This window comes from Cibotium barometz, chromosome 48 (genome assembly GCF_041138505.1).
Source record: "Cibotium barometz isolate CiBa-2024 chromosome 48, ASM4113850v1, whole genome shotgun sequence".
Classification (NCBI taxonomy): domain Eukaryota; kingdom Viridiplantae; phylum Streptophyta; class Polypodiopsida; order Cyatheales; family Cibotiaceae; genus Cibotium; species Cibotium barometz.
The window spans coordinates 39984627-40009285 of record NC_141093.1 but is presented as its reverse complement, the minus strand read 5'-3'; the positions used below and the strand labels follow the sequence as shown (position 1 = coordinate 40009285).

The window sequence follows — 24659 nt, the reverse complement described above, 5'->3', positions numbered from 1 at the left end:
TATACATACCTATAAATACATATATATGTGTATGTGTGTGTGCGTGTGTGTTCTCTCTCTCACACACGTGCATGTAATATAATATTGTGTGTGTGTGTGTGCATCTATGTTTGCTACGAAAAAACAAATGAGAAAATGAGAAACTCTCTAATGTGTGTGTTTGTGTGTGTGTGTGTGTGTGCGCGCGCGCGCGTGTGTGTGTGTGTGTTTTTTTTTTAGAAACTCATTCAATGAGCAAATGACTTGATGGTGACAACTAACTGTGAGCCTAAATGCATCTAGGCTTGTGGAAAAGAACTTCCTTTTTAAAAGTTCAAAAATGTGAAACTCTCCTATACATACATACATACATACATACATACATACATACATACATATATATATATATATATATATATACACACACTTATTCAATGAGCAAATGACTTGATGGTGACAACTAATTGTGAGCCCCAATGCATTTAGGCATGTGTAAAAAATACGTATAAAAATTAAAAAAATTATCCTTTCTCCTTTATGTAAAAGATCTCTCCTTCTCTTGCCAAGTGGGGCTCTCCTTTGCTTGCCATATGGCTGGTTACAAGTAATATATTTATAGATGATCAATGGGATAGTGAAAATATATTTTTAACAACAATAAAAACAAGACAAGAATACATTACCAAAGATGAAGGTCTTACACTAGAAACAAAATTAAAGGTCTATATAGGTACCAAAAATGAAGGTCTTATACTAGAAATAAAATGAAAGGTCTATATAGATTCTTTTGATTAGATATGTCTTTTAGGCATAAATTTTTGAAAGGTTAGGCTACTTAAAACATTTATTAATCATAAAATACATTGATACATGCCATCTCAAATTCTTAGTTAGATTCATGCACACTTTCCAAAATCAATATTTAGTGTCAATAGTATCAAATCCATCAAAAACGTTACACATCTAGATAAGAATGAAAATTCATTATTAATAATTTAAGAGGTCAAGAGTCTTTGTTCATAACTCACAAGAACAAGTCCTTACCATCTTGATCCTAAAAGAGCTTTGATAACTTCGTCCAATGTAGAATAAATGCTTGCAAATGATCCCAAAAATAAGCCATAGCGAAAAGCATCTTTAAGCTCTCTAATGCCCTTCATATGCAAATCCTTCCACCTATAAATCAAAATTAGTTAATTCATAATTACGTAATAAAACTTGAACCTCAATGTTAATGAAAACTTTGTTAAGCTTGTAATACTTCCTTACAAGCTGAGAAGGGTTTCTGATGCCTTGATCAATAACAGAAAGTATCACAATTTTCCTAAGTTAAGATGTATGCAGACAAGTTGAACTTGTCCATCATAAAAAGGGAATTGTCCATTGGGTTTCAAGCTACTGGTTTGTTTGAAAGACATGTTACTTGCCTAGTGGGTTCTTAATCTTTTACAAAAAATGTCCAAGTTATCATCTTGGGAAGCAAAGCATTGATTAACTTGAGTAGCATATTCTTAATGAAGACTTACTACATAAAATGTCCAAGTAGTCATCTTGGGAAGCAAAGCATTGATTAACTTGAGTAGCATATTCTTACTATAATTGACAAATTTTTCCTGTCTAAATTTGTTTATGAAATTGGAGCCTTGCACTTTTAAAATTCTAAATTTATGAAAATTAAGATTACACTTCTTTAGTGATTCTAACACAAAAATATATAGTGGTTTATGTAGCAAGTCTAGCAAGCTCATAAAATGCATATAGGTCCTAGAAAGTTAACTTTAGCCAACCCCATACTTAGAAATTTGAAATAATTGAACATTAAGATTTCTTGTTTTCACCTTTTTTTTAGCATAACCCTAATTTACCTACTTAAAAAAGATGAGCATTAATAGTTCCACTTAAAAAGATGAGCACTAATACTTTGACAATAGGTTGAGAGAGAGAGAGAGAGAGAGAGAGAGAGAGATTTCTCTAAAGCCACCCTAAAAAAGAAAAGGACAAGGAAGAAGACCAATGAAGCTTGAAGGAAGCATGCATACATATATATTATATGTACATACAATATATATATATATATATATATATATATGTATATGTATGTATGTATGTATGTATGTATGTATGTGCATATATATGCATGTTTATGTATACGTACATATATACATGTTTACCTATATGCACTTATATATGTATATGTATGTATAGTGTATATATGTATATGTTTATGTACATATACATAAACATGTCATGTATATGTATAAACATATACATATATACACTATACATACATATACATGTATATACAACACACACACAGGCTCACACACACATACACATACACGTATGTAAGTACACTTACATGCATATATGTATACCCAGAGATACATATATGTACACATACATACATATATGTACGCACACTAGTTTTACATGGATACATATGCATATACACACACACACACACACACACACACACACACATATATATATATATAGATATATACCCACACACACCATTTCATAAGAGTTCTTTACCTTTCGCGTTTAAGGCGCACAGCGATGGAAACGAGAGCTATGCCGCCTCGCAGCCCTGCGCCAAGCACCATTCCCTTCACGCAGGAGCTCATGCACCTCGCCACGGCATGTCGCCTCCTCACGTCTTCAACATTGCAGCGTAGAACACTACTGGTGCCAGCTTTTCCATTGCAAAGCGTTTGATTTGAATCCAAAGCTTCGTTCTCTTGGTCAGTGCCTGCCATCTTGCCGTACAAGTATTTCGCCCGCGAATTTACATAATGCAATGCTAATTACGCTTTTGGGCGGAGGGCGGTGTTTTCGAACGTGAAGAGGCGGAGGGAGCAAAGCCCATAGAAACTTTGCTTAGACGGTATAGGAGTGTTGTTGATAGACCATGCCATAACACTTTAATATACATGAATTGCAAATGCCCAAACAGTAATAGAAAAGCAGTCCATAATAATATGGTGATGTATTGATACCGAGTAACTTTGATACTCATTTATGTGGACAGTTGCCATGTACAAAAACTTATATCAATAAATTACTAATGCACAAAATTGGTGATGGTAAAGTAGTCAAATATGGTGATGTATTGGTAGCAAGTAACTTTAATGCATGCATTGGCAATGCCCACAATAGGCAATTGATACTTGAAGCTATATGTGACTACTACAGGTAACTTATCATAGCATGACATATATCAATGCATACTTGCAATGCCACTTCATAATCAAGGTACAGGGCTTCGGTCGTTTCCCTCCCTAAGGGGTGGCTTATATGCTTGCCTAAAACATGCAATCCTTGTTCACATGCCCACCCAAACTTGTACACGCACTTGTTCACCCTCAACATCCCTTTTGCCAACACCCCTACACACAATTCTCAAGCTTACGCACTTACACAAAAAGCCCACCCATGCATAACATATAGTGATAATAAAGAGAACTAGAGATGAGTGTGTGAGAAAAAGTGAGAGAGAAAGAGAAGAGTAGGAGCACGAGTTAAAAGAAAAGAGAGCGCCCCCCCCACCAACAAACCCAAAATTCTCAAGCTAAAGCACCTACACAAAAGCCCACTCGAAACCTGTAGTAATAGAGAGAACTAGAGACAAGGGTGTGAGAGAAAGTGAGAGGAGAAAGACAAGAGTAGGAGCCCAGTTAAAGCATGAGAGAGAGAGAGAGAGAGAGAGAGAGAGAGAGAGAGAGAGAGATTGTCCAATACCATGTTTTAGGTATACACAAAATTTCATCGTGGTAATTGTGTCATTAAAACTGTCCTTGCTTATCACCATTTCAACATGTGAATCAATGACAAGTATGTCATTATAGTTGTGTCATTAGAATTTCATCAACATAATTTCATCATCCAAATTTGCCATTCAATTGTGATCGTTCACTTTTAATAGTCCAACAAAATCCTTTCCCACATTTTTCACGCATCCCTCTTTTCCACATATTATTCTCTTATGTTCATCATTTCCACTCACCTATCCCATTAACCTCAACATCATGAAGACAACTCATGACACCATCAATCAAACTATTGGGCCTAGAGCATGGAAAAGAGTGTAACCAAGGCCTCCAAAAGAGGGGCCTCCAAACTAGCCTAAGAGCATGGAAAAGAGGTAACCAAGGCCTCCAAAAGAGGGGATAAGGAAAAGCTATAATGAAGTAGGAACCTTAGTTAGGGCATGGACATGCGCTCAACTATAAAAGGGGCTCATGGACCTTCACTTGTACCTTTTTGACATTTTTGACATACTTGAATTTTATGAATCTTGGAGTTCAAGGCTACCATGTTCATGGCTTTATGGAAGGCTATTTCCATCCTTTGGTGAAAGGCCAAATCACTTAGGCACCTTGATGTTTGTGTGTAGTCTTTTATGTTTGCATGCGATCAATCATGGTGATTTGTCCCAAATATTAGCTTGGTATGGATGCTTCATTCTAATTGGTATCAAAGCTCTTGTGTTTTAATCCATGGTTCCATTATTTTTTGCACATTTTTTGTTATACTATGGTTCTTGGACCAAATTTGAGCACATGACCAAATTTTTTAATGGTTGTGGACCAAATTTGAAATAAGTGGGATAATCTCGTTTATACTTTCTCTTCCACTTTTCTTCAAGCTTTCCATGGCTAGGGCTCACCACACACAGTAGCCATTTGCAATGACAACCTTAGCATCACATAGAGCACCATTTTGAGGTATTTTTGATGTGTGGATTTTTTGATTTTTTCCCTCTTCTCATGATGCTAAGAAACCCTAGAAATGGTGATATTAAGCTTCCAAGGTGACCAAGATCCATCCTACTCACCATCCACTACTCATTAGACACCCTTGCAAGCATTGTGTGCTTGAGCACCTCTTCCAAAACACCCTAGAAGGAGGCGGCGAAATTCAAGGCTATAGGGTCTTCTTCTTCTTCACATACAAGCTTGGTTATGAGAAATGGTGGCATTTTGAGTATAGTAATGCTCATGGGAGGCCGAATGGGACATACATGAAGCATTCCTTAAAGACCTTTAGTGGTTATGGAGCTTCTTGAAGTGGAAAAAATTAGAGAATAGTTCTTCACAAATCAACACAAAGAGAGGCTAAATCTTCATCAAATCCAAGCATTGGTGATGCCTAAAGGCCATTGGCGAGTAGCTATTACCAATCTTTGATTCAATGGTTATTTTATTACAAGCTTCCATGGCATTTAGGGATTTCTACCAAAAATCCTAATTTCTTAGAAATTAGCAATTCCCTCTTGTCATTGGGAAACCATGGGGGCTATTAGAAGCATTGTTGATTGCCATAATGATTGCTTAGGCTTTCCCTTTTGGACATTGGGGCAAGATTTGGCTTATTTTGGTATCATTGGATGCATTTTAATGCTCATGGATTATCACTTGGATAAGGGATGATGTGTTGAATGACACTACATGCTATCGATGCCATCATTGATGCTATTGGTTGCATATTTAAGCTATTTACATGCCTACCATTGATGCTATTGTTTGCATATTTAAGCTATTTACATGCATATTTAAGCTACGAGATCATTCATGGCCATCTACACTCATTTGATGCCTTGTTATACATGCCATGGTGAGGGCATAAGTTGTGGTTTGATGATATTGTATGTATGGGAACTAATATAGACAATAGAGGGAAGTATAAGTCCATGCTAAGTTGGTTAATGATATGAAATAGTGGTATGAATTCATGCTAAACTCATTGTAAGCATCTCTACCCTACATTTGAGATTCATATACACCAACACTACTCACACGTTACATTTCTTAGAATACTAGTGATGTGTGAGGGTACCTTGGCATATAACAGAGAGGCCAAGGGGAGCATGTCTTGAACTGACTGTGCCATGAGTGCTTTGGTAAGCGGTATGGGAGGGGATTAGGTACCCAGTGTGAATATTTAGTCCCAATTCTTGCCTTGGACATTAAACTTGGTAAGAGGGTGGGAAGTTCTTGGCCGGGAGATTAACAAGCATCAATGCGCTTCTTCGACGCTTGAAGACTTCAAAGGATACTTGCATGAGGGCAAAGGGGCCCATCTTATGAAAAAATCGGCACATGAATGGTTAAAGAGTTTGCATTAAGTGATGCCAAATGATGTATGCAATGTTGCCAAGTACAAGTGATTGATTGGATATTGGATTGGATGAAATAGGAAAATTGAGATTTGGCTCCAATTGCAAAGGAGACCATGTCAAATTTTTTCCAAAATTCTATGCACATAAGGGATTGAAGGCAAAATATGGTGTTTATGATGTGCTTTGGAATGCTCATTATGCTAATGATTCAAGGGAGGATTACCTTAAGCAATTGGAAGACATTTGGAATCTACTTGGAGTCACTTTGACAATTCTTAAAAAAACCTAAAACCCTAATTCAGTCTGTGCTGAGGTTTAGGCACTTGTGTATTCTTAAAGTACTCACTTAGACCTTCCTAGCAAGCCATCAACCATTCTAATCGGACACCAATTGATTCCCCAAATTGTCAAATTTCACCGGAGGCCAAACTTGGGCCCAATAAAAAACAAGTTATTTGGGGCATTTGACATCATGGGATGATTATACGAGCTTAGGGCTCTCCAACAAGTCAAAGTACCCCCAATCCCAATGTCATTTGGATGGTCAAATCTCTAAGGTTGACTTTGTCCAAAAAGTTAAAACAGAGAATGGTTGCACATTAACCAAGGTGTTGCAACCCCTTATACCAGTGTTTAGTACACTCCTAGATCATTCTAAAGATCCAAGGAACTTTCAATTGTGATAAGTTTTAAGGATTTTAGAGGCAAATCTTCATTTTTAGCCATATCCCTATTAACTTTAAAATAGAGAATCTAGGGCACATCTAATTTCCATTATTTTTCCATAGATGGAAGAACTTTCTAACAAGCCTTATATCATCTCATTCTGACATCTCTACTCTATTTTATCATCAACTCTTGGAAAAACTATATTTTCATGGCCGGCAAGCTAAAAGGGAGATAGAGGAAGTTGTCATTGGGCCATTGAGGAAATGGATGGAGGGGATATGAATGGTCATGATACTATGGACACTATGGGTCAAGCCTCTAGGGAGGTTGAAGAGGAGTTGAATCAAGAAGCCTATGTTGAAAGCCATAGGGAAGGAGAGCAAGCTATGCAAGAGGCTTCCTTGAAGGCTACCCGGTGATTTCAACATTAAGGCTCCCTCAACCGGATTCATGATGGATGCTAGAAGACCACTCTTAAAGGATATGGGACCAACTTCATTCCATGCTGGCTCATCTCAATTGAACTCAAGGATCTTGGCACCATCTATACATTGCACTTTGTTCAAGAAGGGATGGAGTCTAATGGATAACATAAGGACAAATATATGGCAACCTTTCTTAAGGAGTTTGGGGACATCTTTCAAGTTCCAAAGAGCCTATCCCCCAAGAGAGAGATTGATCATGCCATTGTACTTGAACCGAAAGCTGTCTCAACAAACCTCCTTATTAATTATCTAAGGTGGAAAGGGAAGAAGTGGCAAAGCAAGTGCAAGAGTTGCTATCTATGGATCTTATTCAACCTTCACAATCTCCATTCGCTTCACCCATTATATTAGTGAAGAAGAAGGATGGGTCTTTTCACATGTGCATTGACTATCGTGATGTCACGTAGGCTGTAACGCCTATGATCGACGGCAGACCGGATGGCCGAGGACGTGGCCATCCGGGGTTAAGTGGGAGAGGACACCCATGCGGAGTCATGGGCGGCCAGGCTAGTGTGGACGGCAAGCCACACACTATATAGCCTCGGGGACGAGGGGCAATCCTCATTCTTCCTCTGTGGTGGCTGGGTGGTGAGCCAGAGGCCGTCCCCTCCAATGTTAGATCACCGTAGCGTCACTACGGGTGCTACCACAGGAGGGGACGGCCTCTGGCTCACCACCCAGCCACCACAGAGGAAGAATGAGGATTGCCCCTCATCCCCCAGGCTATATAGTGTGTGGCCTGCCGTCCACGCTAGCCTGGCCGCCCATGACTCCGCATGGGCGTCCTCTCCCACTGAACCCCGGATGGCCACGTCCTCGGCCATCCGGTCTGCCATCGATCACAGGCGTTACAGCCTACGTGACATTGATGAGGAGGCAGCTACTTGGGAACGCCGTAGTGCAATTTCCAAGAGGTTTCCCCAGTTTGTTTTCGAGGACGAAAACTCTTCTTAAGGGGGGAGTAATGTCACGTAGGCTGTAATGCCTATCACCGACCGGCAGATCGGATGGCCGAGGACGTGGCCATCCGGGGTTCAGTGGGAGAGGATGCCCATGCGAAGTCATGGGTGGCCAGGCTAGTGTGGACGACAGGCCACACACTATATAGCCTGGGGAATGAGGGGCAATCCTCATTCTTCCTCTGTGCCTGGGTGGTGAGCCAGAGGCCGTCCCCTCCTGTGGTAGCACCCGTAGTGGCGCTACGGTGATCTAACACGTGACTTAAACAAAGTTACTATCAAGAATAGATACCCCATGCCTTGCATTGATGATCTTCTTGATAAGCTCAAGGGAGCAAAGTTCTTCACTAAGATTGACTTGAGATTGGGGTACCATCAAATAAGGATGAGAGAGGGTGATGAAGAGAAGACCGCATGTAGGACCGAAAGAGGGTTGTTTCATTTCATGGTGATGCCCTTCGGCCTAACCAATGCACTGGCAACTTTCCAAGCACTAATAAATAGAGTTCTGGCTCCTGTCCTATTCAAGTTTGTGCTAGTGTTCTTTGATGCTATATTGATATATAGCAAGAGCAAGGAGGAGAATTTGTTACATGTGAGACAAGTGTTTGAAGTTATGAAGACCAAATGCACTTTTATGGTCAATGAAGTGGAATATCTTGGACATTTAGTGGGAGATAATGGCATAAGAGTGGATCCAAAGAAGGTGGCATGTGTGAAGAATTGGCCAACACCAAGCAATACCACTCAATTAAGGGGATTCTTGTGACTATCTTCATTCTATAGAAGATTCATGGAACACTATGCTTCTATAGCGGCACCTCTTACCGATCTTCTCAAGCGAGAGGCTTTCTTTTAGGACTCTATTGCCAACAAGAGCTTCCAATGAGCTTAAGGAGTTGCTTACCTCATCCCTATACTTGTTTTTCCCAACTTTTCAAAGACCTTCTATGTGAGTGGAAGAGGGCTTAGACAAATTTTATATTAAGAACATGGAGTCATTGCATTTGAGAGTAGAAAGCTTGCCAAAAGGATATGGAGTTGCATGTCTATGAGTAAGAGATGCTAGCTATTCTCCATGCCATCAAGAAGTGGCATCATTACTTATATGGTGCTCATTTCAAGGTGAGAAGTGAACATAGGGTGCTCTTTCTTGTCCCAACCCAATTTATCTTACAAACAAAAGAGGTGGTTGGCTACTCTTCAAAATTATGATTTTGAGATCTTTGGGTAAAGACAATGTAGTGGCTGATGCATTGCCTAGATATCGGCTTGCACTATGATGTGTCTATTATTTTGGAGGTGTATAGTGAGTGGATCAAGGGGATTCAAGAGGAATACCTCATCAATGAAGGTGCTACCCATATTTATAGAAAATTATAGCAAGGAGAAACCTCATTATAAGCTTTGTTATGGCCTATAATGGTATAAGGACAAGGTGTATCTTATTCCTACCTCATCCTACATACCCAAAGTGCTTTATTAGATGCATTCTTCACCACTTTCATGCTATCTTGGAGCACTCAAAACATTTGACAAAGTGAGCAAGTGTTTCTATTGGAAAGGCATATGGCGAGATGTCAAGAAGTTTATGATGGAATGTGTTTCTTACCAAAGGAATAAGGATAGCCATCAACTTTCGGGTGGTCTACTACATCCTTTGCCTATTTCGGAGATGGGAAGTGGACTCATATCACTATGGATTTTATCACGGGTCTTCCCAAGACTAAGCATGGGTGGGATCAAATTTATATGGTGGTTGATAGACTCACCAACAAGGTAGCCCACTTCATTGCTTCAACAAAGACCAGTTATGGGGTATCTCAATTTGAGCAATTCATGGAACATGTATTCAAGATACATGGCTTGCCACTCAATATTGTTTGTGATAGGGATACCAAGTTCATGGGAACTTTTTGGAGGTCCTTATATTATGAGAAAATGGGCACTCAAATAACTTTATCTACAGCTTATCACCCATAAACGGATGGGCAAATGAAGTGCACAAACAAGTGGCTTAAGGTGTACTTGAGGCATATTTGAGGCGTTATTGTCACGATATGCAAGCTTCTTGGGGTGATTGGTTCTACCTTGCTGAATTTTGTTATAATTCAAGCAAGCATTTGAGTATTTGCATGTCTCCTTTTGAGGCTCTTTATGGGTATCAAGTGCATATGCCATCCATAGTCTTTCAAGAGGACAAGGTGGTTAATCCTTTAGCCAAAGATGAATTGGAAAGAATGAGACAGGTTCTTCAACTTTACAAGGACAACATGAAGAAGGCTCAAGATGTCATGAAGGCTAATGCGGATGAGCACAGACGCAATGTGAAGTTTCAAGAGGGTGACTATGCATTGTTGAAGATTCCAAAGAGCCATCATAACATTCTCAAAGGCTCCACCAACCCAAAGTTTACTCATAGATATTATTGACTATACTCGGTGCTCAAGAAGGTTGGTGACTTGGCCTACAAGCTTGATTTGCCCACTTCTACAAGAATCCACAATGTATTTCATGTATCCAATCTTAAGCCTATACCTTAAGAGAAGGAGGAGCTTCCACCCATGGATGAAGAAGGGGAGATCATCTATGAGCTAGAGAGGATTGTTGGGAGGAGAACAGGAGAATTAAGGAATAGGAGTATTGGAAAATTACTCATCAAATGGAATCACTTACCCTTGGATGAGTCTACATGGCAACTACTTGCTTACATGCAAGAATAAGGTCTATTTACGAAGGGTGTTTTTTGACCATGTAGCATGGTTTTATTTGTGTTTACAAGGGTTTCATGAGGAAGCATACATGCTGGATTTTTTTGGACAGATTTTGTAGAAGCTCATTTGAAGGCTTCTTTTCAATGATATTAGACTTCAATGGCCATCATGATGAGTATATACATTGTGGAGAATGTTGGCTACTTGATCAATGTATTTGCAGCCCATTATGAGCTCATTTTACCATCCTCTCCATTGATGTATATTGGAGGATGTACCTAAGTATACATAAGGTATATTTTGAGGACAAAATCTTTGTGGCGAAGGGATGGTATGTAATGAAGTAGGAACCTTAGTTAGGGCATGGGCATGGGATCAACTATAAAAGGGGCTCATGGACCTTCACTTTTACCTCTTTGACATTTTTGACATACTTGAATTTTATGAATCTTGGAGCTCATGGCTACCATATTCATGGATTTATGGAAGGCTATTTCCATCCTTTTGGTGAAAGGCTAAATCACTTAGGCACCTTGATGTTTATGTGTAATATTTTATGTTTACATGCAAATAGTCATGGTGGTGATTTGTCCCTAATCTTATCTTGGTATGGATGCTTCATTCCAAAAGCATACAAATGTTCCAATGATACGCATCAATAACATAAGGCAACATCGACATGCCTCAACATTTTTCAAGATGGATTAGAAGAGAAGGCTAGTTAAAGGGTAAAACTTATTAAGGTCAATGTATACACTGACACACACCAAGGTATGTAACACCAATGTGGGAATGCTCTAAAAGAATGCAAGGCAAGGATACCAATATAATTAATAGGACACCATTGTTACAAATCAAGGATTGATTAATCAATGACTGTTCATTTCCAATTATTACCAAAGTGAAGCCAACACGCAATAGATTGTGATGGTACATTCAATAACAAAATAGAACCATCCTTAGTGTAGGATACATTATTGTGGCACATTCATTAACAAAATAGAACCATCCTTAGTGTAGGACATAGTATTGATAGGAAATCTCATGAGTATGAACAATTGTCATTTTTAACATTCACATTAAGCAATTGTCTCTTGTCACTCAATAGGTGTTTCCAAGAAAAGAATGACCACAATATGAAATTCAAATTCTCTCATCCTAAGCCTCACATACAAGCAATCTACAAGGCACTTGGAAATAAATTTAAATTGGTAATGAGTATCCGGATCTCAATAAGGCACAATCGCCAACAACAACTACTTAGGAAGAAGCTAGTGAAGATGATGGGAAGGACCCATAGGTGTCCTTCCCTGTCCATGGATAGTAGTTCACATATCCACCCACCAATATATGGGATCTCACATTTCAAGAAAGCTTCCATAACCACCTTGATATACCCTTCGACATAGGCAAAATCAGTGTAGTGAGAATTAACACATGGATCACCTATTTGCCCAATGAAAGATCGACCACCCCCGGCACACTAGAGAAGGCTGGCACTTTGGTGATTAACACATGAATCACATGTTTACCAAGTGAAAGATCGACCACCTATGGCCGAAATATGTCTAGTGAGAATCAACACATGGATTATAACGTATTTTCCCAACGAAAGATTGATCACCCGGCATGACCCAACTCTATCTAGCGAGAATCAACGCATGGATCACTTGTTTGCCGATTGAAAGATTGACCACCCATGCCACACCAGAGAAGGCTAGTACTTTGGTGATTCCACAAACTACCCAACCATACTATGGGTCACATAGGAATCCAACCCGAGTGGTGCACACTCTATCTCCTTAGTGATCACTAAATGTGGAGGGAATACATGGCCACACCTAGAGAATGCTTGCATGGACCCAAAGTACATGCCAATTAAAAGAAGGGTGGTCGTGGTGCAAGGTCCTACTGTAAGTTCCTACACATGGAAGGAAAATAGACCATCTACAACTTCCCATACATTGATGACCCCACACCCCTCACCACCACAGAGATGTAGCTTCGCATGAAGAACTTTAATGATCTTTGCTACACCAAGGTCCCCGACCCCATTATAGTAGCCATATGCTAGTTCCTCTAGCTCATTATCCTCATCCGTGGAGGAGCTGCCCAAGAACCAATGGACAAGCAAAGAGAAGCCGGTCTTTGACCTCAATGAAGGTCCCAACTTTCACAAGTAGACAAATCTTTTATAGTATGGGCAAATTCTTCCACGGCCATAAACTGGTCACTTTCGAAGACACTGGGTTCTAGAAACCCTTTGATATTATACATTGATTTGGTCATTGGCTTTCCCCGAAAGCCCTTCATCGTGTCCTTCTATGAGACCAACGATATCTTTGGAACCAATGTGGGTTGGCAAGTCTCACTCCATGATGTCGGGCCCCATCTAATACTTTTTAAATTATTTACGAGCCAAAATTCAATACAAAATCCTCGTCTACGAGTGTTGCCCACAAGCTATATAAAAAGAGACTTGAAGAAAGCAAAATTAAAAGAGTTAAAGTATTGTGTTGGAGTTTTCACCAAAAGGAGCTTCTACACACGGCCTCTACATTTAATATACACATAGTCACCATTCTTTCAAGCACCTACATTAAGCCTCATTACTCGATAGGGCATCTATCTAGCCCATGCCTTAACAAATGGATCTTGACTCCCCACGAAAAACAAATGTCAAGTAGAAGAAAGCAACAAAGAGAGTCAAAGAAAGCAGTTGAGTTAGAGAAATCTTTGAGTTAGAGTACACATATACAGAGGTACACACCACCCATTTCCCATTCACATCACATGAATTCACTCAAGAATCATATTTTTTTCACATTTTGCATCTCCCGCCACACACAAGCACATGTACCTACAACTAAACTTGTCACACCATTAACCCTCTAGGTACATCTCTAGATGGGGGGACCATGGCAGGCTGGATCATGGTACGACCATTGCTTGGAACTCCCAACTTTGTAAGTCTCTCCACATAGCCTTCATGCATATAACCCTGCTTCTTTGACTCCATTTTCACACACCCAATCTCTCTAGCCGATGTATTCTCCACAAAGAAGCCAAATCTCTAAGCATCACACTATGAGATTAGGATATAATATCATGTCGCTTGCCAAGAATGTCCGGACCACCATCTACCCATGCCAATCATTCCATAGTGCTCATGCCACCAATCACAACGCATGGAACACTTTTACCACAACTACCTAATTTTGAAGGTTCCAACCCATTCTCACAACCAAAGGAGGTCTCACCACGAAGAACTTCTACATTACCTATAACTTTCATGCCACCTCAACATGTTGCCTATCATCAAGGCTACCCAAAGCTTCTCACCAACATTCCCTTCATCCTATTGTAGTGATTGATCTCGAAAAATACCACTTAACCTGCCTTAACCCATGGCCACCAACTTCACGGCATATCATGGAGCATCCACACCTTTTCACCCTGGCAGTAACTTCACCACCGACTTCTGCTTCTTCAAAGTGACCAAAGTCAACCTCCTCTACTTTAGTTTTTAGCACAAAGGATGAAGGCCCACAATAAATCTGTCTTTTTTCAAAAACTCTGCCACGTCCCCAAGGTTGGTTAAGGCTCTAATCCAGCTACCCCATAACCTTAGAAATTCAGCTTTATGGTCAGTATATTCATCCAATTTCTTTTGTTTTAGACCAAGAATCTTCTACCATAAAGTTGATGCATCTCTTTCTTTGCAAAATTGAGTTTTGAAAGCTACTTCCAACTGATCAGGATCCTACTGAATCTATCTATCCAAAATATTGAACCACTCCTTAGCCTCTTTCCTCAGTCGTCCCAAGACCAAGGTAGACCTCATATCTGCTTATATGTCTTTGTTTCTCAAAATACATGAAGTAGTCACATTCTCTAAAAATGTATGAGCATCTTCCCCTTCCTCTCCAAAGAACAAAGGAATCCCCAAATAGGTAGGCATATATCTATGCTCCATAGTACATGCTTCTTTACACAAGCTATACCTGATTTACAACCTTCCTTAGTGGAGGCACCAGTCTATGAGAGCTTTTTTCAACTGTCACACTAGCTACAACTACCTAGCACTAGAAGAAGGCTAGATGAGATCAGGTATACAAGGCACCACCCCCAAACAACAAACAAAACACACAAAAATTGAAGGTTTTGGCTTGCCTCTCTCTAGCTTAGTGGACTTTACTTAAATGCAACTCTGGATACCTGACCCTATCAGCTCCAGATTTGGATAATTTTCTGATTCAGACAGCTCCTAAGCTCTTCTAACCCTCTTCCTAACTCCAAGAGCTTATATTCTGAATGTCTTTTTAATTAAGACTGCTCCTAAACCCTTTTAGATCATTCTCTTGATTTAGACCGATCCCTCTTCTGAAGTTTTCAGATCTTTAACACTCTTTGCTTCTAGCAATTTTGATTAAGTGAGTAGATACAATTTGTACTCGTTTCAAACAACTTGGGTTCAGAGACAGCACTGATCTAAATGCATTCTACTTCAACTCTCATCCTATCAGCTCCATTCTTTCAATCCCTCTTTCAGTCAGCTCTAATTCAATCAGTTCTCACCTAGTCAGCTTGGTTCCTTTGCTTCGTCCAGTCAGCAATGGTTCAGACAGCACTCGTCTACCCAACTCTATTTCTTATCACTTTCTCTTTCAATCTGCTTTGTTTCTATCTCAACACTCATTTAGTTAGCACTGATCCTTACACTTCAGTCTTAACCAGCTCACAATCTAACTGTATCTAACTTGAACAGACTCAAATTTGACAACTCTTAACCTGACTAGCCTCTAATTTGTTGGCTCCTATCCTTACTCTTCTTCCTTTAATCTTTTCTTATTTAGAGATAGTACTAAGCTTGAATCTTCCTCCTTCAGTCAGTACTAGTGTGTATCTGTCATCAGTACTATATTCATCACCACTGCTTCAGTCTGCACTGATTTTGATAGCTCCTCTGCCTGACTCTTCTTCCTTCGATTAGCACTGAACTTGTCAGTGCTGTATCTATCAACATTGATTCTGTCTGCACTAATTTTGACAGCAACTGTGCCTGACTCTTTCTCCTTCAATCAACACTCATTCAGTCGACTCTGCACCTATCTCTTTCTCCCTCATTCAGCACCAAACTTGTCAGTACACTGGACGTGTCTCTTCTTCCTTCAGTCACAGCACTGAACTTGTCAATATTGGGCTTATTTCTTATTCCTTTAGTCCACAGTGAACCTATCATCATAGCACTGAAAAACATTGACTTAATTCAGCACCTATTCTGATCAGCTTAACTTTGACTAGCGCTACTTTAGACAACTCTTAAGGGACTTGCTCTGCTAGCCAATTCTGATCGAGATAACTCTTGATTCTAACACTTCTCCTGATTCTAACTAATCAGCCCCGATTCGGTCACAACACTCCTTCTCACTCATCCTATTTTAGTCATCAGCACTGACTTCGACACTTCTTACTTCAAATAGCTTTATTCCAAACAACTCCTTGATCTAGATACTCCTGATCTGAATGCTTTCCTATGTCGATAGGCTATAAGATTTCCTCTCTCTAGACTCCCTTCTCATATCGAATTGCTCTGATTTATCCTTCAACTGACACCTCTAAAAAAAATTCAAAAAAAAAACATAGGCAATTAGGTCCACCCTGACCCAAAAGCTCCTGCCTTATAGAAACTCAACGACCAACACAAACCTGATGTTCTTGAGAACCTAGAAGAAATATTTAGTATGAATCGAAGAGACTCTTAGAGATGGTAAATAAACATGACAACTCCACACTTGTCAAACTGAAAAGCAAATTTAAACTGAACAAGGTTCAATAAACCTTAACAAAAATGAATTCTTCTTATTGTATTGATTACACAAATCCTGTCTCTCAAACAAATGCACATAGTGAAAATAAAGAGACTCACTTAACATACATGCTTAAATGTCTTACAAACAAAGCTTACAACATTTCTCTTCTACTCTCTAGATGCACTCCTTTCTGAGTTTTTTCTCTAACCCCTGTATCTTCTCTTCTCCCCCCTTGACTCTCCACTGAAAGACCTTCTCTTATACAAAAAAAACAAGCTGCCACTCTTTCCTTCCTTCCTTCCTCCAAAGAAGGACTTGCCATCTGATATCTTTGATTTTGCCGCCTTCTGTTCTTCTTTCGACATCTTCATCCTTCCAAACTTTACTGCATCTTTGCGATGAGTTATCTTTTTAGTAGGCACATGGCCTTTATTCACTTGCTTATCTTGGTCGATTGAATTAATTTCATACTATGCCCACTTTCCTGGTCAACACCACAAAGGTGCTAAACTGCATTTAGACTAGCACGTGTATGTTGTAACTCTTATCTATGCTAGCCCCTAAACATTTCTTTAAAGAGAAAAAAGTTCCAAAAAAAATTGCATCACCATCATCTAGTTGCATGTCCCCACTTTCGCTCATCTTTATAGAAAGCAGTTCTCCATTTATCTTCAAACTCCTTTGTAAGGAAGGTATCTACACAGGGGGGTCAATCTCTCTATGGTACTTATCCTATATTTCACAGCTTACTTCGTTAGTATGAGAATATATAGATGTTAATATTATATTACAAATTTTAGAATTATTTATTCATCTACCAAGCCATATAAAGATTGTACCTGGAATACTATTTGGGATAGCTCTGAAAGTTCATAGTTGTACCAAGATGGGCGAGTTTTTTTTTTTTTGCTTCATGGCATGCTTCTCCATCCATGTCTTGTTCATCGCTCTTGTGTGCTTCATAATTATCTCTTTATTTGCTAATTCGACTGCCCTAAAATGAGGCACAATTTATTCATAAGAGGCGATGAAACATAGCCCACTTTATTCATCCTATGGCAAAAAAATTATAAGCTATGGGAAATGAAAAAACATATCGCACTTGGACCATCCTAAGTCAAGGAGATTTAAAACAAATGTTTGTAATGTATATGTTCCCTTACCTATTTAAGCGTGCTATGACGGTGAGGACCTCCCCCTTGCTAGCCTCATTAAATTCAATTAGGATAGCATTAACACATGGATGTCTTGATACAACATTCTTGAATGCTACATTTATTGAGCTCCTAATTAGTCCATTACTGTTTTAAAAAATTAAACACCGTATTCAAAGAGTTAGCATGTTAAGATGACTCACATTTTCTTATCGCCTCCATCTGTGCCACAACACAATGATTATCATCCCACACATAAAACATCTTCTTAGACAAGAATGCCCACTCTGTGTCTTTGATCACATTCTGGAACTCCTCGCTTTTCATTTGCCATATGTCATCCCATCTACTAACATCATCCTGTGATACTTCTCTAACATGTTTATGGGATGAGGAGACAAAGAAAATGAACCTGCACCTATTAGCAATGTAGCCATTTGTGTAGAATTACCTTGTAAGCTTCTTATACCTAAACTGTACTCTTTTTATGGAGGGGTTAGGTAGCACAAGTCTGCACAAGGGAATAGGTGGCAAAGGAGTGGATCTTTTCACCTGCAATGTACATACAAAGTTTGTGCTTGCTACTCAAAATAAGACCTTTTGCAAGATTAATTCTAAAGTGGATAACACTTACCTTTACTCTATTTAGACTCTTTTTTTGTAGAAGTTCAAGCCATAGATGAGCTGCATGTGTAACCATGAAGTGGTCTTGATTCTCGCCTTCTTTTTCAATACCCTCTTCCACCTCTTTTGCTTCCTTTGTTTCCTTCATGTATTTTAAAGATGCACCTTTTTTTGTAGATTTAGATGTTCGATTTGGATTTCTTCGTGGAGGTACCTAAACGTCATCTTCTTCTTGCATTGTTTTCCTCCTCGTTACTTCCTGGCTTGCTTGTCGAGTAGCAGTGGACTTTAATCATTGTCCATGCTTTGGAGATTTAATTGCATATTGTGTATCCATTCTATGAATCAATCTAAGTATGACATATATAAGATAAATTAATTTAAAATAATAATAAAAATAAACATAATTAACAAGGAAAGAACATATAAAAAAATACTTACGCAATCTCTTGTTGGCCATAAAATGATGTACCCTTTGGTTTGATTTAATGTGGAGACATCACCGTCTTCATCAAGAGGAAAAGGAAGCGGTACTTCTCCTACTTCAACATCTTCAATTAATATGCCAACATATCTAGACGGTAAAGGAATTCCATGTACGATATCAACATTGGCGTTTACATGTAACATGGTGCCAGCATCTACTTTCGTATCATTGTGAACGTTAGAAAAATTTGTTAGAAACACCCGTGTCCCTCTTTCAAGTTGAGAAGGTGCCATATTGAGGAGAAGAAGGAGGAAGAAGACTAGGAGAGATAGGCCTGAACCTGCATACAGGGAGCTAAAGATAGGTTGAGACAGGCAAACGTTTAGAGGGAGTCAGAACAGGTTGAGACATGCAAATGTCTACAGGGAGTATCAATTTGATAGGCTCGAACCTGCATACAGGGAGCCAAGACAGGCTGAGATAGGCAAATGTCTACAGGGAGTATCAGTTTCTCTTATTGTTTTTCTTATATGGTTTAATTATTTCATGAGTGTGTGTTTGAGAGAGACAGATATTAAACATGGTTTGTAAGAATTGCAGGTTCCTTGAATGAAGCTCTCTTTTCTTTCCATCTTCTCTTTTCTCCTCTGATGAGAAGATATATCAATTGTATCAAATTACTCCATACCTTAATAAATCATCGAAATACTCATATGTGAGTCCACGGGTCTCACATATGGGGGGGCAGATTGTACCCACCAATGCTTTTGCCTTATGTTGATAAATGTTTTTCCATTTAAGTTTTTTGCTCAATTCTTCTTCTAGGTTGATGTATTAACTTGTAATTAACTTATTTAAAGCAATTATAAAATTTGTTGAAAGCTTGTACTTAGAGAAAAGGTCCTATAAATAGAGAGAGAGAGAGAGAGAGAGAGAGAGAGAGAGAGAGAGAGAAAAGGAAAGAAAAGAGAGGGGGGGCAAGAGAGGGAGGATCACCCTTACTTAGTAAGGGTGACCCATGAAGGTCACCTTACTAAGGGCAACATTGCCCTTAGTAAGCACCATCAGTAGAGTAGGCAGCTGAACATCCAGGGTATGTAAAGATGTTGAATGCTATGTTGAACATCCACGGTATGTAAAGATGTTGAATGCTATGTAAAGGAGTTTTTTTTGGCCGGGACTAAAGAAAGATATACTCAGGTATGCTACTCATCCTGACAAAGGAATAAAGCTGAAAGAATCAAAATGCCAAGTAAATTGCACCCACTCGATATCCCTTAAATGAAATGGGAATGTATTAGTATGGATTTTGTCACCAGACTTCCTTCATTCCAGGGAGGTTATGACACTATCATGGTAGTGGTTGTAGACAAGTTGACTAAACTAGCTCACTTAATCCCTGTCAAGAATACTTTCAAAGCAACAGACATTGAAAGAATCTTTGTCAAATATATATTAAGAGTGCATGGGCTACCTAAAGGATTGTTAGTGTGATAGAGATACAAAGTTTACTTCCCGATTTTGGGTGGCTCTTTTTGAGGGAATTGGGACTCATTAAACTTCATTACAGCCTATCACCAGAATCTATTGGACAAATGAAAAGGGTGAATTAAGTCCTTGAAGACATCCTTAGGGCTTATTACAATCGTGCACCAAAGCTATGGTTGCAATGTGACCTACCATTGGTAGAATTTGCCTACAACTTAGCTTATCACAGAAGTATAGGTATGTTCCCATTCAAAGCTCTATATAGTTAAGATTGTATAACACCTTTAAATTGTTCTGACCCAATGAACAGAGTTGAAGCATTTAAACAAATGTTAGATGATATGGAGCAACAAAAAAAGCTATCTAGAAGGAGATCAAGGCTTCTCAGGACAAGCAAAAACACTACATTTTGATGCTAAGAGAAGTGTGCGAATCTTCCAAGAAGGAAATATGGTCTTTCTAAGGGTACGCCCCAAGAGAAGCTCTATTTCCTAGAGGTTATGTCCGTGTTTACTATGGACCTTATGTTATCACCGAGAGAATCAATGACCAAGCTTATGAGCTACTGCTACCCCCTCATCTAAAAATCCATAATGTATTTCACATAAGCCTTTTGAGGGCCTATGTAGCTAGCTCTGATAATATCTTGAATGATGTGAGAAAATTGTAATGCCCTCTCAAGGGACTTTAGAAACTCAACCAAATAGGTTACTTAGAAACAGAATCATTATGGAGAGAGAAATTCAACCAGATAGGATTCTTAGTTCTAGAGAGAGAATCCTTAGAAACAATCATTAGACAAATTCAACCAAATAGGATACTTAGAAACATAATCATTATAGAGAGAGAACTAGATAGGATACTTAGTTCTAGAGAGAGAATTTTTAAAAACAGAGTCATTAGAGAACACCTGGTTCAATAAAGACTTCCTAGTAATAGAAGATGCTACTTGGAAGGATGAAAACAAATTGTATTTAGATTTTTCCCACCTATTCTCGACATGAAGACAACTAGATTTCTCTAGGGGAGAAAGGATGTAAAATACTTGTAAGTGGGTGTACCAGATTTTGTAATCAACATTAGAAAGTTTTTCATGCTCGTAATCTTTATGTATGTCATGATTAATAGTTAATTAAACCATCTAGGTGTATGTTGTGACCCTACAATTCGTGGCCACTGAACACACCTCAACCCTAGGCAAGCCATATTTGACAACCAATGCAAGAGGGAAGAGGACCACATGAGCATGGAAAACATCAGGCATGTAGAGAGCTAGCAAAAAGGCACACCATTGTAGGAAGGGGGGGGGTTTGACTTGAAGTTTAACTAGATACACAAAGTAGAAGAAAACACTAGTATGATTCGAGGCTTGTTGTAACTATTTATCATTTCTCAAAGTGGCCAGCAAGCTCCCCCACCTTACCCTAGGGGCCTTCAGGCCATCGAGCACGCCCCCTTCATCTTCACACGCTGCCCATTCGGGCCCCTCTTTCTAATGCCATCAATCTCCCCCTCTCTCTTCTTCGCATGCGACCACCACAGGCCCCCCTCTCTCTATTGTACAATGCAAAATCACCCCCCCCCCCTCTCTCTTTCTCTTGATCCACCCAAGTTCAAGTCCCACCGTTGGTCGTATATGCCCTCATGTTACATTCTACCGACGTTAATACCTCTCTCTCTCTCTCTTTATCGTTTCCCCCCACCGACCATAGGCTGGATCACCCCCCTCCTCCTAGGAGGCTGCCACCCCGAGTCCTCCTGTTAAAGCCTCTCCTTCTTCTGTGTAGGTTGCCACCAATCGGACCCTTTACACAAAGACTTTCTCTATCTCCTTGTTAGTCCTGCCACCAGCCGGCGGACCCCCCCTCTTCCTTTGCACGTCAGTGCTGGGCACTCGACCCCCCCTCCCCTTCTTCTTTCTTCGCACGAGGCTTCCACCCCGCCTCCTCCTCGTGAAGCCTATCCTTCTTCTCTGTAGGCTGCCACCAATCGGGCCCTTTACACAAAGATTTTCTCTCTCTCCTTGTTAGTCCTCCCACACCACTAAGGGCTGCTCTCTCTCCCTCGCTCGTCACCTTCCTACGGGCCCCCTCCTTCCTCGCTTAAAACGCTTCGCTGCCACCATTGGTCAAGTGCGGGGCCTCCTTGCTTGGTACCATTTGCTGCCAACCACTGATCGCCTCGGTATTTTTCACCACTGGCCATGTCCTTCCTCTCGCTCCTCCTCCCTTGGCATGCCTTGCAGTCAGCCACCCAGTGGGGCTGCTCTCTCTCTCTCTCTCTCACACACACTCACACTCTAGCTACTCCCTGCCTTCACCCTCTGTAAAGGCCCTTCCCCTCTCCTCTCATGGCAATGATAATCGCTTACACCCACACTTTCTCTCTCTCTCCCCCATTCCTACCTACACACACTCACTCACTCACTCTCTCTCTCTCTCTCTCTCTCTCTCTCTTTCATATACTCTTTCTCTCTCCCACCCATACTCTCTTTCTCCCCTATTCTTGTGGTTGCCCCAACAAAGGGGATCGATCATTCTCGCGCAAAGATCCATGTTTGGTTCTGAATCTATCCTCAACCAAATTCTGAATCTATTATCCTCAACCAGTAGATATGGCTAGAGGTAGACATAGTCATCGAGGCCAAGTCACTCACAACGAGGATACAACGGAAATGAGAATACCAACTAGCAATCAACCTCAACCTATTGGAAAGGCGGAGGTGGACTGACTATCTTCCCCATAAGCTATGACTTATCGAGACTCCTCCTCGCCTCGAAAGTGGCCAAACTTAAATTAAATATCAATTGGTTAGGAAGGACTATCTGATGGATCTAGTCACACAAATTTAATTCCAGTAAATAGAGAAAGATAGGATCAATTTTTTCTTATATGGGTATATTTATTTTTATTACCTAGGCTACGGAATGAAATGGAAGATTGTGACAATGATGGTAGCATGTTTTAACTAATTTTTTTAATTAACCAAGAGGCAAGTTCTCCTGGGGAAACGATTCTGATGTGATCGGTGTGGGGTTACTGGATACTCCCCACCTAGGGCAACCAACTCTTGAAATTCCAAATAGAGTTGGGGCAACTACCAATGTGGGTTATGTTGGAAATTGGGGGTCACTTCCCAAGAGGTCATCCATCCCAGTACTATTCAGGCCACTACGTGCTTAACCTCCACCACTCTATTCCCTTCCAAGCCACGAAAATTGGTAGAGGAGGGATAATAATGGTCATAGTCTTCTATTATTTATGTATGATCTCATTATCCCCGACACTATGCATGTGGCATGTAGACGGCCAAGCCATGACTTTCCAACACCCTCCCTCGATGGCCAGGATTTAGGGTACCCAGATGCTCTAAACAACATTTGGCTCTAAGAGGTTTTCCTGCTTTCATAGAGATGTCAAATAGCTATTCCAACATATGTCGCTTGTTTATTAGTGATTACTTCGGGCATACTAGCACGGCGTAGCCTTCTTAGTCGTACAAACAATTGGCCTTTGTTCAGCTCTACCAAGAGGAATCGACAAGTTGACTAGCTTCGCTAACAACATCCCAATATGCCCTCCATGGCTCTGATACCATCTAGGGAATTGGGGGCCACTTGTCGGGAGGTCACCCATCCCAGTAGTGTTTGTGAACACCACTGTGCGCTTAACCTCCGCCACTCTATTCCCTTTCAAGCCATGAAAATTGGTAGAGGAGGGATGATAATGGCCCTAGTCTTCTATTATTTATGTATGATCTCATTATCCCTGGCACTATGCATGTGGTATGTAGACAGCCAAGCCATGACTTTCCAAATAAGTTAATGTGAGGGTTCCTTCTAGTAGTTGTGAGTCCGAGCTAGAAAGGTCCTTTCATAGTAGAAGGTGAGTGAGGGGACACTCTCCTTTGCTAGGAGAAGTGACTTTTCACCAATGACAGTTGGTTGTGACTCTTGTAACTTGATGCGCACAGAGATTGATGATGTAATATACATGAACGTTTTAATGAAGAATTTTTCTTTATATGTATTTTCAAGTCTTGTTTGAGAAGAAGGTATTCATTAAGGGGTAAAAGAACCTATTCATAAGAATTAATCAATGAGTCATGTCGTACCTTACACAAGTGCAAACATTGTGGCTAGTAACTTAGGAAAAACCTCATAGGTTATCAGTTTGTATTGCTTGGAAAAGCGGGTGGTTTGGTGGACCCGATTAGTTGGGTGTTT

At 40.0% G+C, this 24659-nt stretch overlaps 1 protein-coding gene across 4 annotated transcripts in view; it reads right to left on the bottom strand.

Moving 5' to 3' along the window:
- The window catches only part of LOC147611177 (uncharacterized), a 59114-nt gene extending 56255 nt beyond the window's left edge, over nucleotides 1-2859 (bottom strand). For all 4 annotated transcript variants that reach the window (XR_015263972.1, XM_086785836.1, XM_086785837.1 and 1 more), the window contains exons 1-2: nucleotides 2515-2859; nucleotides 1024-1155 (exon numbers count right to left, since the gene is read on the bottom strand). Coding sequence is in view for 3 of the 4 variants with exons in the window: in XM_086785836.1 (XP_086641962.1) it covers nucleotides 1024-1155; nucleotides 2515-2738 (356 nt within the window). In the remaining variant the exon portion in view is untranslated. The remainder of the gene's footprint in view (nucleotides 1-1023; nucleotides 1156-2514) is intronic.
- Nucleotides 2860-24659: the final 21800 nt, after the last annotated feature.